Raw genomic sequence first — 18334 nt, forward strand, 5'->3', positions numbered from 1 at the left:
CACCAAGAAACTTCAAAAGCTTCAAATAAGACACACACAAAGAAAAGTGGAGGAGAGTAATCCGAGCCAATAACTGTGCTGTCAAATAGGAGCTGGGGGCTGGAGAGACAGATTAGGTACAGATAAGAAGATGCTGTTAAAAAAGGAACCTCTCCTTTTGGGATTTGTTGATAAGAAATACTGCATGCAATACACAGAAAGTAACTGTTCTGAGACTCCACTGTGATGCGATTTCAGTATTTGCAATGGAGCAACAAGATTAAAAACTTAGAAAAACACAACTTCTGAAGAAATGGGGTTTAATCTTAAACACACCAATAAAGCAACACATGAGATCCAAAAACCTAGTGTGTGAAGGATGGTTACACAGAACTTACACATAGAGAAAAAAGCACATACCACTGAACAAGCATATACAGATATATTAAGAAATGCCTTAATTATTAGAAACAATTGAAATATTAGAATCCTTACTGCAAAGTAAAAAAAATCCCCAGGAAACAGATTTGACAAGTGACTTTTGGAGATAACCTAAGCATATTTAATCATCAGTTAGTGCAGTGACATCCTGTGGTAGTATTCTGCCCTACTCAGTTGTGATGAAGAACCTGATCCCTGAAAGAGATACTTGGGGAACACATCACTAAAGTATATGAATAATCCAAGTATCCAGTGGTAAAAATCAAACAAACGCACAAACTATTAATTGCTTATGATGCTGAGATCCTGAACTGCTTAAAGACTCCTTCATGACTGCTTTAGTACTTGTTAGAGGGAGAAATGAAGAGAATAGATTTGGAGGGTAGCGAGATTGTTTTCACCTAGCTGGCAAGAAAGTTTTTATTAATCTTGTCGCACTCATTGTAGGCATGGACTGAAAAACTGTGAGCAAATTCAGCAGACAGATTAAGATCACTGATCAACTGAAATTCCGAGAGAGGCTTCTTTCCTGAGAAAGGACTAAATGTTACACGTACAAACACGTTTTATAACGTCAAGCTAAATGGTCGTAATAGTTCCTCTTAACCCAGAAACATGCACTTGTGAGAGTGAAGTCACTTCATATAAGACCCTATTCATAAATATTTCTCTGCAATTATGAACTTGGGTATTTTAGGTCCTGCAAGGTTCCTTTTTCTATTCTCCCCAGTATGCAAGTGTTTCAAACAAAACTATTTTAAACTATTAAAAAAAAAAAAGACTCCATCTAAATGAGAACAGAAATTAGAACAAAAAGTGCACACAAACTTACCAAATAAATTGGTTTTCACAGTGATAGACAGATGAGTGTTATTTCTAAGGATTTCCATGGCTTTTGACAGCTGAATGTTTTCAAAGTTTTGACCATTCACTTCCAGTATCTAAAAACACAAACAGGTAGTGTCATTTTTATTTAGCAAAGAGAAAGGGAACAAAAAAAGGGGTGGGGGGGCGGACATTTTAAAATTACATACCTGGTCTCCACGTTTCAAGCCTGCTTCTGTAGCTTTGCTACCAAAATCTACACTGTCAACAAAGATTCCAAATCCCTTTTCTGACCCTCCCAGCAAGATAAAAGGCAAAGGGGCTTCTCGAGATGGCTTTGTTAAGGTTATCAATCTTCGTTTCGCTTTAGCAGCACAAGCAATATTTAACAGCCTCAAATGTCCACCCATTTTCTGCAAGAGAAAAGCATAATGAGTTATACATAACAATAGCCTGGCTACTCCCTGCCATCCCAAATTGTCAGAAAAAAAACCCTCACTCTTACCTCCCTCTCCAAATTGTTCTCAAATTCTTCCAGAAATCGAGTCATAGCAGGATCTCCTTCAAAATCATTGAAGTGATTGTTCACCCACAACAATACTACCCGTGTAACCTGAGAATTAATCAATAATATAAATATTTTCCAGGAATACCCAGAACAGCACTAGTGCTAAGTCCTTTAAAAATACTGCTCCTTAAAGCCCCTGTAAATTTCCATTGAAATCCTAAATATTATATATATACACCCAAACCTAACTTTACTAATATGCAATCATTTACCAGGAGGATAGAACGAATTAAGTATTAAAATTGCTTTCACTTGTATAGGCAATTGTATGTTGTATTTCATAAAGAATACTATGAGTTAGAAAATTAACACTGGCTGTATCAAATTTGATTAAGGAATAGAGCACACAGGTACAAAGCAACGAGTTAGATCCATTTCTGACTTATAACAACAATTTCCTGTTCATGTACATTTCCAAATCTGCTTAATTCTTCAAGCATATGATCATAAAGCTTCCGATACTGCTTTATATTGGTTCTTGAATCTCACTAATCTTTAGATAAGCCACCATTAACTTCATTAGGCATTTACCTGTCTAAAAGAGCTATTGTATGTTCAGAAAGGCAGGAAAAAGGAGCTATTGTGAGAAGCAGGAAAGAGGTTTCAACAGAGAATACATGTAATTCTTTTCCTTAGAGTCAATCTTTCAGTTTACTACTCCTCCTTTCTCTCCACCCCTACTCCCCCCAGGCAACTATGATTATCAAGTTCAGAAGGATCTTAGCTGGTATTTTACAGTTTGTTAGGAAAAAACTCTAAAGGAATACTATCAACTAATATTTTTGAAGGTAAAGCCACAAAGAGCGAGCTGCATTTTTTAAAACTATATGCTTCCACTATAAAATTTTATCTTAGGATCCGATTTGACCTGGAACATCAGCAGCACTTGTCCTGACAAAGTAAGAGAGTTTTGATGTCTTCAATTAATATTGATTCATGCTATTTTTAAAAAGCTCCTGAATCCAAAACAGTTGTGCCGAAGTTATCTCTAAAAATACAGCTGCATTTCTTTGGTTATGCTGGGAAAGTAAGTTAGTAGGGGAAAACCTCTAAACGTTTCAAAAACTAGAGCTTAAGAACAAAATCTCATACAAATTTTAATCAGCTAAAGCTAACCCCTGTCCATTCTTTGCATCTGCACAAAATCGAAACCTCTGCAGCCTCTTATGCTAAAGGTCTGACACCAGGCATCCAAAACCAAACCCTGCCACCCTCGTATACAGTTTCCAAGTAGTTTGCCTTTTACCTCAGAAAAGCAAGTGAATTCAGAAGAATTGCCGAAATTAATGACCAAACTAATCAAGTACTTCAGAACTCCTCGAGAGTTCAGATTTCTAACAGGAGGCAACTGCACAGCACTACGTGCTGCAGCTCCCAGCCACAGGGATGTAGGCTAGGGGGAGCATTTCTGACATATTTGAGATTTTTCCACCTTCGAAATTGAAGATGAACTTCCTTTCTGTTAAACATCTATGGTGTTTTTCATTAATGTGGATGACATTGGAAGATCCAGACAATGTCTGGTTAAGTTTAGGCTAATTGCAGATTTTAAAAATTGGCTGGGAAGTTGCAAGCCATACCACGTAATGTATTTTAAATCACTGCAGTGATAGCTTCAATATCAATGCTGCTTTCAAATTTGGGACTTACTAATGTACACCCAAAACAACACTGCGCTGGAAAGGGTTGAACGGTGACTTCCAGAGGAATGCCATTACTTGTGTCAGAACCAGGAACAGTATTAAAAGAGGATTAAAGCTGTAAAGTCAAGTACCTTGCTGCTGGGCAAAGTCATCAGTGCGGTTGGATCTCAAATGTCCCGGTCTGATTACTACTGAGTACTGACCATCCGCAGGAAGTTCTACTCACCCCTTTCCCTCTCCTCATTGCCTATCAGCCCCTAATACAAAACAGCCAAAATATTCCAGATTCCTTGCTCCCCACTTGCTTATCTCCACTTGTCCCAAGCTGTTCTCTGACTCTTGCCTTCTGTCACTGCTACTGGATGTCAGAAAGGGTTGGTTATTGAATATACGGCAGAACAAAGAGCTGCTCTGTTTTTAGACCCGATACCAGCAACTGTGCTGGCTCATGCTTTTACAGAGGCTGAGGGGATTATCCATTGGAGGACAAGAAAAAAAAGTTTAAAGATGAACTCCAACATTACAGCTCTGAAGCTCTAACAAGCCTATGCTAAGCAATAGTAGCTGCAAAGCCTATCCTCTCTGCTAAATGTCAGATCCTTCCTCCAAGGCACAGATATAATAGCATTTCTAGAAGAAATACCCAGATTTAAATAAAAGTTGAAAACCTAATTTCTCTCTAACCTTATTGATACAATTCCCTTGGTTTCAAATTTGCAAAAAAATCTGGAAATTTTTGACATAGCTTTTTGACATATGAGAAAGTTGTATACAAGTGAAAATAAAGCATTACAGTGTGAAGCACAGTATAGCCTCAATAGACAGTGTGCCAAAACTGGATATACAGGGCCTTATTCTTCCATCGTGGCAGTTTTGTTTAGGGAAGAGGACGTTTGATTGCTTTGTGTTTGGGTTCAGGTTTTTTTTTAATGCTGTGTAAGGCTCAACAGATTCTTAACAATGGCTATATTTTCTAGTCTCTTTATATAAAAATAAATTATGACAAAATGTTGCCAAGTTGTGTTAACTAGTATTATGTATGGAAAACACAAACCTTAGTTATATGCTCAAATTTCAAGACGCTAGAATTCTATTGAATTCTATTAAATAAAAATACTGATTATTGGAAAAAAGCTTTCCCTATGCTTGCAAGCAACTAAGTTATGCTGTAAAAACACAGCAAGGTAAAACATGGCTAATTTACCTTGCCTGAGCACATTAATACTTAAATAAAATCCAATAAATGAAGGAAAAATATTTTCTTAGTTTTATCCATATATTCTGCCATTAAAATATGTCACCAGCTATTTGTGTCTTATTCAGTTTAGTTATTCTCTCTAAAACATATTTTATTCTTAATAGCTTATATTTCAATGCAAATGGTAACAGGTATGTAATTCAGGGAATTTTAACCTTATCCCTGAGGCTGGGGTCATTGAACCACTCCAACAACTTCTTGCCCACTTCCATTGGGCTGGAAAGAAAGGTCCGATACGTCAAGAGGAAGTCTTCTATAAATGTTGGGTCTACCACAGAGTGCTCTTCTACCAAATGCATTGTTAACCTTTCAGCTGTTCCCTATAAAAAAATTAATCTTAGTTATTAAAACAGATTTTCAATAAATGCAAATTTGTTTTCTTGTAACATACTGAAGACTCATTACACTAGAAAGAATACTGGCATCTATTGACTGATGAGCTAAGCGACCATAACAGCTTAATCATTGTAATAAGAAATGTAAAAAAATTATGTAATTAATTTCCACAGAAATCACCTACTTATCCATGTGCAGAATTATAAAGAGAAAAACTAGAAGTATTAACTGTCTATTTTCAAATATCTATTTTTATAATATATATCTCAACTAATCCTGGACCTAACTTGCCAAGTTAAAAGTTTATAGAACACAGACTTTTGCAAGACACTCCCTCTTTTGCTTTTACCTTGATGACAATGTGACCTTTTCTTGTTCCAGTGCGATCAAGCTCCCTGTGCTCCTTCACCATCACAATCTCCCCTTCCTCTTCTACCTTCTGCATGTTCTTTTCCACTTGATTGAGGATGCGGCAATAATCTTGCTGGGCTATACAAACAAACTGGAAAGAATCATTGCGCACCAGTATTAAAAGGTAAAATCTTCAGAAAAGCATTTAGACTTAAGATGCAAGTACTCTATTAATAGAAAAGATAAAGTAGTTTCTCAACCTGCAGTGAGCCAACTTTCTCTTCCCAGCATTTCAGCTGTAGTAAGCAGATGAATACACAAGCACAGTACTTACATTACAATCTTGCAGTTAGAGCAGACCAAGATTCATCAGAGCAAAATGATTTAGCATTATCAGCCATTTTTGTTTAGCTGCTTTGACCTCCCCTCTGCTGGAGATGAAGCTCAGTATCCTAGCTGGTATTTTTTCTCCCATGCAAGCTTTTGTGTGGTATTTAGAAGGGTTAAGACATTGAAGGGAAAACCTAGCTTTTGGGTTTTGTGCCTACTGCTACTGTAAATAATATTCATTTTTTATAGCTATTATTAATAAAGTCAATCTTTAAGCAAACTAACTTTTACTCATGTAAATTTATTCAATTACATGAGTGCGGGCACACAGAAACAAATTACTTCTGGATTAAAGCATACATCAGGAAAAAGCATTTTCTACAGTCATCTGCTCAGCCAAGAATAAGTGCAAGAATAAATGTCTGAAGAATATTCCTAGCACCTACACTATGCAAACATAATTAAGACCACCCACTACAACTAAGGAAAAAAATACTGTATACACTATGAATTGTCTTCTATAACTTGTTAAAAGTTTTATACCTTTGTCTCTTTTTTGGGGCAAATACTCACATCTTACATGAACTTGGGTATTTAACTGAAAGGAAATGATAGTGTTTATTCTGATTGAAAACTTGATAAATGATCATGTACGTACGTAGGACAAAGGCATGAGATTCACAGAGATAAAATTTTCTCCTGCATTCTTCATAATTCATTTACGTACCTTTTCTATTTCCAGCAGCTAGTAGTAGCTGAACCAGAACTCCCACAGTTTTAATTTGTTGCAAAACATTATCCATGCAAAACATACCATTTATGCACTTTTTGGAAGTTAGATGGGCAAACTAAACCAGCTGACTAAATTAAACATTTACACCCATTTTCAATGGCATCTACTGGAAGCTAGTTAGCCATCAGGACCAAACAAAATGCTTAATTCACCCAGGGTTTGGCTATTACCTTCTGGATGGGAATAAGTAAATAGCAACCGCATATCCAGATCAGGCTAGTAGTTTTATGCTACGAGAAGCGTTCCTTAAATCTAACTATTTGTGTTACAGCAAACATCAAGGTATTTTCCTTGAAAAGCCAGATTGGCTGAAACTAGATTTTCTACTCAAACCGTGGGACAGAGAGCTTGTATTACTTTAAGATTCAGTAGCTGAGTTGAGTAAGGAAGAATGGCTATTGCCTGTAGAAGTAAAAGAGCCTGTAATAGCTAACAGACCTTGAGATTCTAAGGGAAAGCTTGAAGCAATAGATATATGCAAGGTCCAGGCTGCTGGACCTCAAGTTCTGGAAAAAGCATGTAAACAAACCTCTTAATCCAAAATGATGAAGAGAATTCAATTTCCCAGACTGTGGGTATGCAGGAGCCATATTTCCCAACTATTGTACAGGGTTACACGCTGGAGATTTTACATATATTCAGTTTAAAATACAACTGTGCCTGGCTATTGGGTTGTATTATGCCTATATGTACGTGATTTTGCCTGTATTACAGTCTGACACACTACCTGGCAGTCATCCACTTTGGTTCTCATCACTCCTTTCATATATTCCTTTTCCATGGTAGGGGAAACACCAAAACTGTTGCCCATGCAGAGTATCTCTGTTCTTCCATCAGGGTATGTCACCTCCACAGAGCCATTCAAAATGACTGACCAGGAATCCAGCTACAAATCAAATGTTGCAGGATACATGAAGACTGAATCACTTAACATTGTAATATCATACTATATAGATACAACCCTTACCATTTTTCCAAAGGAAAAGTTATTTTTTAGCACTTATTAAAAACATTTATAAGCTAGTTTACTTTAAATATGCAGCTATTTCCAACTCAAGAAAACAGGAATCCTATGTTTAACTATGATGTTAAGAGTTTATGTAAGACTGTAAAAAAAGTTTAAAAAAGGAAAAAAAAAAGAAAAACAAAAAGGTGGTTTTAAAACACCACTTAAACACTGAAATAAACTCCCAAAATCAGGTCCAATAAGCAGGAAGCATTTTGTACATTATGAAGAGTATTTTCTTATACTTTTATTGTATAAGAAATGTTGTGCGAGTGCTTAAACAAAAGCTTTCAAACTAATGCAAAACAAAAAGAGGCATAATTTACCTGATCAATGTTACCTTTTTTTTTTTTTTTTTTAATTTTTAAACAATGAAAGAGGACCTCTAAGCCTGTGGAATCTGGGATGTCTGGTATAATAGGAAAGTCCAAAGTAATTTCTACTGACCTCTTCCCCATCGTTTAGTACAATAGTTCCTGCTCTCTCCACAACTGCAAACACCATTACAGCACAGAGCTCTCTCCTCACTGACATTGTCATGTTGGCAAAAGCAGGCAATTGATGCATGAATTCCAGTAGTTGTTCTGAAGGAGAAAAAGCCTACTGAGTCGTGCATGTCAAAACAACAAAGCACAGCAAAGGCAGTTCTTCAGCAAGATGCCCGAGGCTACTTAAGCTAAAATACTGCACAATCATTTCTGTATACTAATAAATCATGTACAGTGGCCTGTTGTAATTACTGGGTATTTTGTAGACACAGACTGGCTGATCATATCATCAATAGAAGCCCTGCAAAGTAAAAGTCAGTATAATGGAAGAATTGTAATGTAACAAGAGCTCTGAATACAACCAATGAAATTGTAATACTCCAGCCAGCCAGGGCAATAAGTCCATGAAGACTACGATAGGCCTATATAAAACACAGCAGGACATTAAGAAGAGAAATTTCACAAAACTGAGCAAGTTCATTGGTAAAGCCATCCCTTCCTAGGCTAGACCTAACAGTAAATAGTACACGATCGTCATCTGGCGCATTCACAAAGTTCCAGAGAGAACAGGATTACTGTCTTAAAGGTGACTACTGCTGCTCTGTCTTCTGCATGCACTAGAGCTGCACTTGTACTCAGCTGTGAACTTCTCCCATATTTTCACTTTTTACACTGTTCATAACTACAGAGCTCAATTTTTCTTGGTAGTCCTGCTGAGGGATTATATGCCCTAAATGCTAGACATTTTTGCATTCGTTTTCATCTAAAAAAAACTTCTGAAAGTAGTCAATAGGACCCCATCTTTTTCCTAAATTTTTATTCACTCAGAATCACTGAATGATTGAGGCTGGAAGGGACCTCTGGAGGTCATCTGGTCAAACCCTCCTGCTCAAGCAGGGCCACATACAGCCAATTGCCCAGGACCATGTCCAGATGGCTTCTGAATATCTCCAAGAAGGGAGACCTCTCTACCACCTCCCTGGGCAACCTGCGCAGTGCTCGGTCACCCTCACAATAAAAAAAAAAAAAGTGTTTCCTGGTCAGAGACATAGCCGCCTGTGTTCAGTTTGTGCCCGTTGCCTCTGGTCCTGTCACTGGGCACCACTGAGAAGAGCCTGGCTCTGTTTTCTTTACACCCTTGCTCCAGATATTTGTACACATTGATGAGATCCCCCTGAGCCTTCTCTTCTCCAGGCTGAGCTGTCCCAGTTCTCTTAGACCTTCCTCATATAAGAGATGCTTCAGTCCCTTAATCATCTGATAATCAACCTTAATCATCATTTAGTCATACTTTGACAAAACAAAAAAGTTAAAACTCAGCCAGTGAAACAGATTAGATTAGAAATTGTAAGAATTTGAATTCTAGTTCTGCTTTGCTTTTGCTCTTCAATGTATTGGCCTATACGTTAACATAGCAAATTCGTTTGATTAGGTGCACATGTACGTAAAGGTCTTAACAGCTCCAATGTTTAACACAAATGTATATCTGTGGTTAAAAACAGACACATCACAACTTACAATTAAAAAATTTAATGTGATAAGCATCCAACATTGGCATTAATGTTGACTTTGCCAAGGTTCTAGCTGTTTTCCAGTTTACTTCATAAACCTGTTCTGATATCAATTAGAAGTTGAAGCTTGAGATCTAAAGGGCCAGCAGCTAATAGTTTTCACCCATATCATGTGTGTTTTCTTCTTCTTCAGCTGTATTCATTCACTGTCTGAATTTACAGCATTTATTAATCACCTTACAGAATAAACACTAAACTTACCAACTACAAAAGCCAATGATTAAAATAAAACCTCAAACTCAAAAAGTAATTATTTTTTTTGGTGAAGCAGAACAAGTTTGACAGTATTTGACTACATTGCAATACTTACCAATGTCATCATCTGTCCTGTCTATTGGGTCTTTCTCCAAGCAGTCTCTAACAATATCCCTACTCATCAAAGGATCCGATGCCCTTTCAATGTCTTCTTCATCATCATCATCCTCAGAATCCACTGCTGTCTCTGGCAACCCACTGAGATCCATGTCACCAGCCTCACTTTCTGTAGCCTAAATTCATATATAAACAATTTAAAAAACCAAAACAAACCCAGGTTCAAATGTGTTCTTCACTGCTACAGTTTTCTAGTTAAACATACAGAAATGAATTCTATCACCTGACAGATCAAATTCATTCAATATCTTTTATATTGCTTTTTTCTTTACATATCTTTTGAAAACAACTAACCATTAATCAACCCAAAACCATTGTTTAAACAGGGCTTTTAACACTTGTTTCAACCAGCCACACAAACGGGATTCGATATACATTATTTAATCAGTAGGTCTTGGGGGAATTGAAGGCAGTTATGTTTCAAGGAACAATTTCTTGGAATATTAGCTGAATATATATATTTTTTTAAATAAACAGTTCATTTAAAACAGTTTGTTTCCATTCCTGCCCCAACTTTACATCTTCAGACACTTAGGAATGCAATGTAATTTTAAGTAGACTGTTTGGGGAAATAAGTACAGCATCAAAACGCTACAGGAATTTTGCTATCTCCCAGTAACCTAGGACTGGCTGGTTGGTTTTTTGCTTTTTTTTTTCCCCCCTCCAATTCCAGTTGAACATAGTTAAATATGGCTTTCATTTGCTGATAAACAATATAAGAATTTACAGATGCAGAAAAAATGCAAAGTCACTGCTTAAACACCACAGATGGACTACACAGAATGTCTGCCAAACTTAACCTCCATTAAATTGTATTAAAATGAAGTAAAACATAGTCCATATATAGCCTGTGGTCATTAGTATAGCACCTAAAGGTACATACATTTTAATGATTCAGTTTTAAGACCAAACACTTAATAAATCCCACAAACATTTGTCTGTCACAGCTGATAAAGCCGCTTTTTCTTAGAACCCGATTTAATACCACGGCAGCTGCCAAGGCTCAGCTACGACAATTTTTAAGGAAATGCAAGCTTCTAATGAGCAAGTTCGAAGCCATGGCTTGACAAATCAAGTTTCACATGCCTTATAGGGATGGTTTCTGGAAGCACACAATGTATTCATGTCTACTTTAAAAATACTACATGGGACAAACACAGCTACTAAAGCCTGTTTTGTTGATCTGTCTCTCACACTGGTAGAAAAACCCCACCCAAAACTAGGTCACCCTCCAAGCACAGGGAAGGTAAGACAAATTACATTGGTATTTTCGTAGAATCATCTTCCCTATTCCTGCCTCACTAGCTGCGGCTGACATCTGTTACTTTAATGCCATTGTACACAGCCACCTTATGAATGGTAGCATATGACAGAGATGGATCAGGGCAGCTAGTGTGATTCTTAAATGCTTCTGTCCTACAGCACAACACAAGCTTTGTAACAGGGTCTTGTTAATATAAAAAGCATGATAGCAGCACCTACACAATATTCAAGTTATTCTCACATTGTGGGTTTTGGTTGGTTTGGTTTTGTTTTGTTTTTTTTTTTTAAAGAAAAAATGCTGAGTGTTTCTCAAGCAGGATGTTATACTGGCATAGAAACAAATCACAAAAATGATAGCACTGATAGTATTTTCATTTGCAGTCTTACTGTGCTTAACATGCATGTTCCCTATGATATATTTGAAACAGTTGCTCTAACTCCTCTTACAAAATAGCCTTCATCAAAAGTGACTGGTGGAAAAATTAGTCACGATGAGTCAGTAGACACACAGCTTATGACACCAATCTGTCAGGATCAGAAGTCTCCAACAGTGACAATTCCAGTGACAGTGGGACTCACTAATTCAGTCAATTTTGCAAACCTTCCCATTACTAGCAAGTGCCCCTCCTACCTGCCCAGATTAAGCTCTCTCAAAAGCACGTTAGTAAAATGAATGCAGAACTAAATTTAGTCACACAATGCTAACATACATGAGAAAATTCCACATATGGTACAAAATCTGATTATTAAAAGACAAGTTATCTGACTGTCTTAAAATGATGAAACAAAACCGGACAGAAGTTGAAGCTCTGTTATCAAGAAAAGTTGATGCTATTTAAAAAAATTCTCACACTGAAATTAAATGCAACTTTGTATTCAGAATATACTTCAAAAATACTACTAAAGGCTACAAGCATTTCCCAAAGATGATCACTTTTTACAGAGCTAATTACATCTTTTTAACAACTGAAGTTATTGGTAGAAACCTGAATGATAAAGCAACTATTTCTAACTTACTAGTTATCAAAAAATACAAATCACTGCAATAAAGAAGCTCAGAATTGAATGCAACAATCTACAGAGTAGTAAGAAAATTTATTAATTTAACTTAGGACACCTTTAAAAATAAACCTTATCTTTTGCAAAAAAACCCAAACATTTTTTCAAGCAACTTTCTGAAAACATTATGATTATGCAGAAGTTAGCAAAGGAACACAAGTGTAGCCTTTCCACACAGGCAATATGCATTCGTAGTAGTAAAGAATCAAATAACTCATCCCACGAGGACTCCTTCTGTTTATACATGCAAAAAGTTTTGCATGAGTTTTGTTACATTATTAAGAATAACTGGATCTGTCTTCATGTTAAAAGCACACACCAATTTATCTAAAAAAACACTGCAAATAGTTTCTTTAGGCTCAGTAGCATCACGTATGACATTAAAGATTCAAGGTCCTCTTGCTGACACATTAAACTTCAGAACCCACCTACTTCGAGTATTTTTGTACTCCCTCATGTGTTAGAAAAATCAAGCGTGTCCACACAGGAATCCTTAGTTATGAAGCAATAGCCATGCATTTGTGTAAGACTAAAGGGAAAACCTTGATTAGCTGCTTTGAGGAGAGAGGTGTCCTTATAAAACTCAGCAGTAGAAAATCCAGAACACAAGATGAATACCCTACAGAATTTGTACTACAGTCAATCATGAGGCTTCGAGCTTCCCAGGGCATTTAATCAAGGATGAAATACACCTCAGAAATCAGTGCTTTCATAGGCGCATGTTGTCCTTTGTTTCTTGGGTAATAAGAGAAATTAGCTTCACTTAAATAAATCTAAAGAGACTGCATGTAAGAAAAATTATAGTTGCAGCTTAAAGTACAAAACAATGTCTCTCCAAAGTCTGAACATCAGTTGCAATGAAAATTTTCTTCACAGTTGGGAAGATGGCATGAAAATTGTGCTGAAGCTTCAAAGGAATCACACAATGATAGCCTAATATTTTGTCACATGACCAACAAGAAAGTCTTAAGAGGCTTAAGACAGACATTTTCAAGCCTGAGGTGAAGAGTTATTTCACATTTGGTACCTAAGGAGACCTGTTCAATTTTAAGCAGTGTCTATAAAGGTTAATATTGTAGTAATACAAAAAAGGTTATTCCAACTGCTAAGGATCTCCAAGACCAAAGTCACTTCTAGATTTGAGTAATAACAGCTAATTAAACAAATACCATGAAATAACTAGGAAAAGATGGAAAGCAAAGGAGCCTTGTGTAAGTTTTCTCATTTAGCCTTTGGCTCCCTGACTGATTCTAGGAAGGGAAAAAAAAAAAAGCCCCTATCATTCACTCCCCTTAGATCAAACTGGGCAGACTAGGGAAATGGAAGACCTTGTTGGTCTCTCTAGACTGGTATGAGAGGAAACTGATCAAGCCCAACTCTACTGGTCTTTCATTTTTTGGAGCCATCATGAACATGGACATAATGAGAGAGGTGATGGACTACATGAACAGATAAAGAAGATGACCACCTTTACTGTCTGGTTTCCTTCTCCAACCAATTTTTGGGTATCTGTTGAGAAAAAGATCAGAAGAGGCCAAGGGGGATGTTAGCTTATCCAACAGATCTATACCTTTACAATCAAGTAACTCTCCCTCCTGTATTATAACTGCTTCATCACACACGCCTGCACACACATAGCAGCTTTACTATGGGAAAGAAAGCGGGAAGACTTGGAGAACTGCTTACAAGACGACTGGCTCTGTTTTAGGTGGCCTTCACAGTTTTCTTTTCTGTGCTGGTTTGGGGAAAAAGCTTCCAGCTGATCTTACCAGTATAAAGAAATAGTATAAACAAATAGAAAACCCTTAAAACAGAAAACATTAGTTTTTCCACTAGGAAACCACTGATTTCCTAGTATTTTAACAGAATATTTTAGCCTAGACTTTTTTTTATTTTTATTTTAACCACTTTCTTTAGGAAACATTAAGAAAAAAAATGCATCGTTTTGAATAATAAATCCCCTTTGTGACTAACGTCACCACCTAAATCAACAATCCAAAATCTCCAAACATGCAAAAGAAAAATACTGGGAAAAATAAAAAATCAAAAAAGGCATAGAAGACACTTGTTGCACAAACCAGAAATATGTTCATTGTCTGCTGCAGTCCTTCAAGTCCATGAAGCTAACAAAGGCGGCAGCCAAGCTCAGCTCAAAAAAGCAACCCCCACCTTATTTTTCAATCATTGTAGTTTAAGGGCTAAAAAATAAACTAAAAAAAAGAAATTAAGAATGTTTATTAGTGAAAACATTCGTTTTTTACTTCATAGTTTATAAGCTGATACAAAACACCAAAAACCCTGGCACTACACCACTCATGAAATCACTTGCAAAAAGTTCCATTAGCTTGAAAGATTTCCTCCTGTCATCATATAGGCACATTGGATCCAGCTTTTCCACAGAGACAAAACATGGCTGGGGTTTTGTTTTACATTAGGTTTCAACTCACTGGGCAAAAGTTTACAATATAAATAAATTGCTATGAAATTCAATCCATGTAACTATAATATGTATTTGTTTGTTAAAGAATTATATGTATATAACAATCAATTATAACTATTATATGCACACAAATCATACATAAATCTATGGTAGTAAAATTATTTTTCATACTCTAACATGAGTGCAAATGACCATGAAATACCTTAAAACTCCTTCAGCCTAAGATTTTTACTGCTTTCTCTTCATATTTATTCTTCCATTATCTACCACAAAATTTACAACACAGCAGCCCACATCTGTCACAAGAGTCAGCCTGAGCACTATCCCTCCCTAGAGACGGAAAATGTAATAATCCAGACAACGCACACCCATTTTTTTCAAAATGGAGCAACATTTGCTGAGACCACAGGCATACAGAACAAGGACTCCGAAAGTTACTCCTAGGCTATTAATTGCAGAGCAGATTAGAGGACCCAAACTCACCAAGAGTGATAAGGTACTGCACAGGACTTAGCCGAAACTGCTGGGGCGGGGGGGGAGTTCAGTAGGACCTACCTAGTTTACCTGAGCCGTTTCAGATGTCCTTGCATTACCCAGAGCCCTGCACTGCAGAAGCTGATACAGTCAGAAAGACTGACAATCTTAAGGTAAAACCTCTTTATTTTGCATACAGGGACTTAAGGGCAGGCTGAATGGACTCTCTGGTTTGAGAGATAAAGGTTTGGGCTCTCTCAGGAAGACTTTCTGGAAGGTGGACCTTTCTTCTAAGAGTTACTGTATCAGACTCATGAGAAAACAAAGTTGACATCTTGAAAATTTCCAAGCAATACACACATCCTGGGAGGGTCTCGGAAAGGATGTTCCCGGTTTCCTGTACCGCCGGGAGTATCTGGGCAGACACCAGAGGGCACGTAGGGCCGGCAGGAAGCCACCGGGCTGAGGACAGGATAAGGCAAAGAAAGGCTGGCAGAGGAAAGAGCTGAGCCAACACAACGTCTTCCCAAAACAGGGAAGGGGAATAACACGCTCCCACGGGCTTAAGTCTCCTCACTCTCAAAATGGGACCATCATCTGGTAATATACGTGACAGGTACAGGAAGCATTTAGGAGCATATAGGAACAGGTATATGCTTCCATACAGGAAGCCTTAACTAAGCACGAGAAACAGGAGTGAGCAGCCATACATGAGAAGCAGCAGTGAACCATTTGCTTTGCCAAATCAACACAAATATTGTTCTTGGCAAATACAAGCCCGCACACAATCTATTAACATTCAGCATCCCCTTCCTCTCCAGCCGTATTACAGAGTTACTCACTTTACGAACTTATTTCCTAAAATAAAAGTAACAACATTTAAGGACCTTACTGATTGGCATCTGAAATATTTTTGAGACTTGGGTGGAGTAAACACAAAGGATTATTTATTTTATTTTGGCAAGTACTACTTATCCTAAAAGAAGTTCTTTCATGTGCAACATTTGACAAACAAATTTAGTTACAGCATTAATATTTAAAAGGAAATATTCTCAGCTCAATGCTGAAAGCATCTGAAGATTCAGCTTCATGATTTATTCAAAAAAATCTTAAAAGGCCATGAACGTATTTTCACTGCAAACAGCTGCTCTTAAGGCTACAGAACTAAAACTTACTAGGATGCAGAACTTGACATATCATTAACTTAGATTTCAAAAGTAAAGATCTAATTAATAGAATAATTGAAAAAAGAAAACATTTTTTATTTATCAATTGAAAGATAAGATGGCAATCTTTCTAAATCATTCCTTTCTTCTTAGGCATAATGAACAGAAGTCCATTCTACTGAACAGAAAAATGACATTATATACAAAACATAAGAATCAGAGGAACAACGATACTGAGCTTTGCCTAAGACCTATTAAAATTGAAGTAAAAAAATAGTGTGTAGATGATTTGGTTATGGTTTACTGTTTTTGAATAAACACTTGGGAGAGAATTAAAAGGCAAATAATTGAGAGAGAATGACTGATCCAATCTCAGTTTCAAAAAGTATTTCTGTTTATTTAATCCTTGACTTGACCCTAGAGAACTGAAATTACAGCCGTTTTGTTTTGTTGTGGTGGTTTTTTGGCAGTACTTTAACCTAACATTGTTACATTACATTCCTTTACAACTAAAACTGAGGTAAGAAATTAACGATTTATCACAATATGAGAAATCATTAAATCAAACAATACTCGGTACCATAAAGTTAAATTCAATAATTTAAGAACTTTATCAGTTTCCACACCTCAACTTATCAATTCATTTTTTTAATAAATGTGTCTTCAAGTATGTGTATTAACATAAAAACATGGGGCTACATTCCACAATACACGCTCATATTTCTCGATGTTGATAGAAATAGGTCTTTTTAATAATTACTGTGACACTGTACAATTACACAGTTGGCAATGCATCTGTGCCAAGACATCTTTAAATGAGGTATTAACTGTAGATTTATTTAAGAAACCAGGTAGTATTTTTTTAAGATCACCAAGAATGACAAGGTATCCTCAATTATTTTTTTACATTAAATTGAAAAGAATATTAAAAAAGTAAATGTTCCCTATGTAAATACTTCACAAAACCATTAACTCTCTTCAAACACCAACCATCCCGTTGATTCCATTATTGCAAACAAAACTTATTATGGGAGTCATACACCAGGTTGGTGACTACAGAAGGATGTATTTCTCTGAAGCTTCTGTACAGTATTTTTTTTTAATTTCCCAGAAATTCAGGGATCCTTTCCACAGTTATAAAAGTTTTGCTGAAACTCTGCAAAAATTTACTTCCAACTTCTCTAGAGAGTAACTGTATGACTATAACTAAATGCCACCTACAACTGTGTCTCTAGAGGTACTTGTTATTTTTATGTTAAAATGTAAAATCTTTGGAATGAAAGGTATGAAAATCTATAGAAGACTTGAAGAACAAAGCCAATTTTACATCTTCTTCACCCTCACAGCATAAACCTAAATCCTGTCTCGAAGTAATCCTCTTTCAGAAGAAATTCTGATAAACATACTTGACTGGCATATGCCATGCCTGAAGTTACTTTGACATTTTTCACAAAAATAAACCTTTGCATTATTGCAATTACTATCTAAATTGAACTGGGACCTTTTTATAGCCTATCTTCTCCCACAGAAAAGCCTACAAGCTTATTCACTTGAAGCAGACTACATGCTACAACTATGCTCACAACTGAACTTGTATGTATTTGTATAGATGATGCTTTTCCCATTGTTTAAATGGCTACATTTGCATTTTTAAAAGCATCCCAAACAAACATTATTCCTCTTCTAGTAAACAGTACTTCACGTAGAACTGGTCTCGTTAAATATTTTACGATTGTTTTGATAGAACAACATTTTGATTAGATTTGATTCATTTTTTTTTTTTCAGAATAACAAATTGCTCTAGTTTCTTATCACAAGGACAAATCCTCCTCTTTGACACTGCAGGAACTGTAAACCTCAAATGAAGGATCTATAGCTTTTATTTCGGATCTTTTTCCTAATTTCTATTTAGAGGAAGCACGCACACCCCAAAGCGTTCTAGGGACCCACTGGATCAGTTTTCACAGTAAA

General features: G+C 36.5%; 1 protein-coding gene across 1 annotated transcript in view; it reads right to left on the reverse strand.

Annotated features, from left to right (window-relative positions):
• The window catches only part of RAPGEF2 (Rap guanine nucleotide exchange factor (GEF) 2), a 134053-nt gene that overhangs the window by 29454 nt on the left and 86265 nt on the right, over positions 1-18334 (reverse strand). Inside the window, exons 7-14 of the mRNA XM_009325162.1 lie at positions 9900-10077; positions 7978-8114; positions 7252-7410; positions 5400-5552; positions 4870-5034; positions 1751-1858; positions 1455-1658; positions 1253-1361 (exon numbers count right to left, since the gene is read on the reverse strand). Of these exons, the coding sequence (XP_009323437.1) occupies positions 1253-1361; positions 1455-1658; positions 1751-1858; positions 4870-5034; positions 5400-5552; positions 7252-7410; positions 7978-8114; positions 9900-10077 (1213 nt within the window). The remainder of the gene's footprint in view (positions 1-1252; positions 1362-1454; positions 1659-1750; positions 1859-4869; positions 5035-5399; positions 5553-7251; positions 7411-7977; positions 8115-9899; positions 10078-18334) is intronic.

Source organism: Pygoscelis adeliae, unplaced genomic scaffold (genome assembly GCF_000699105.1).
Source record: "Pygoscelis adeliae isolate BGI_AS28 unplaced genomic scaffold, ASM69910v1 Scaffold170, whole genome shotgun sequence".
In the NCBI taxonomy this organism is placed as follows: Eukaryota; Metazoa; Chordata; class Aves; order Sphenisciformes; family Spheniscidae; genus Pygoscelis; species Pygoscelis adeliae.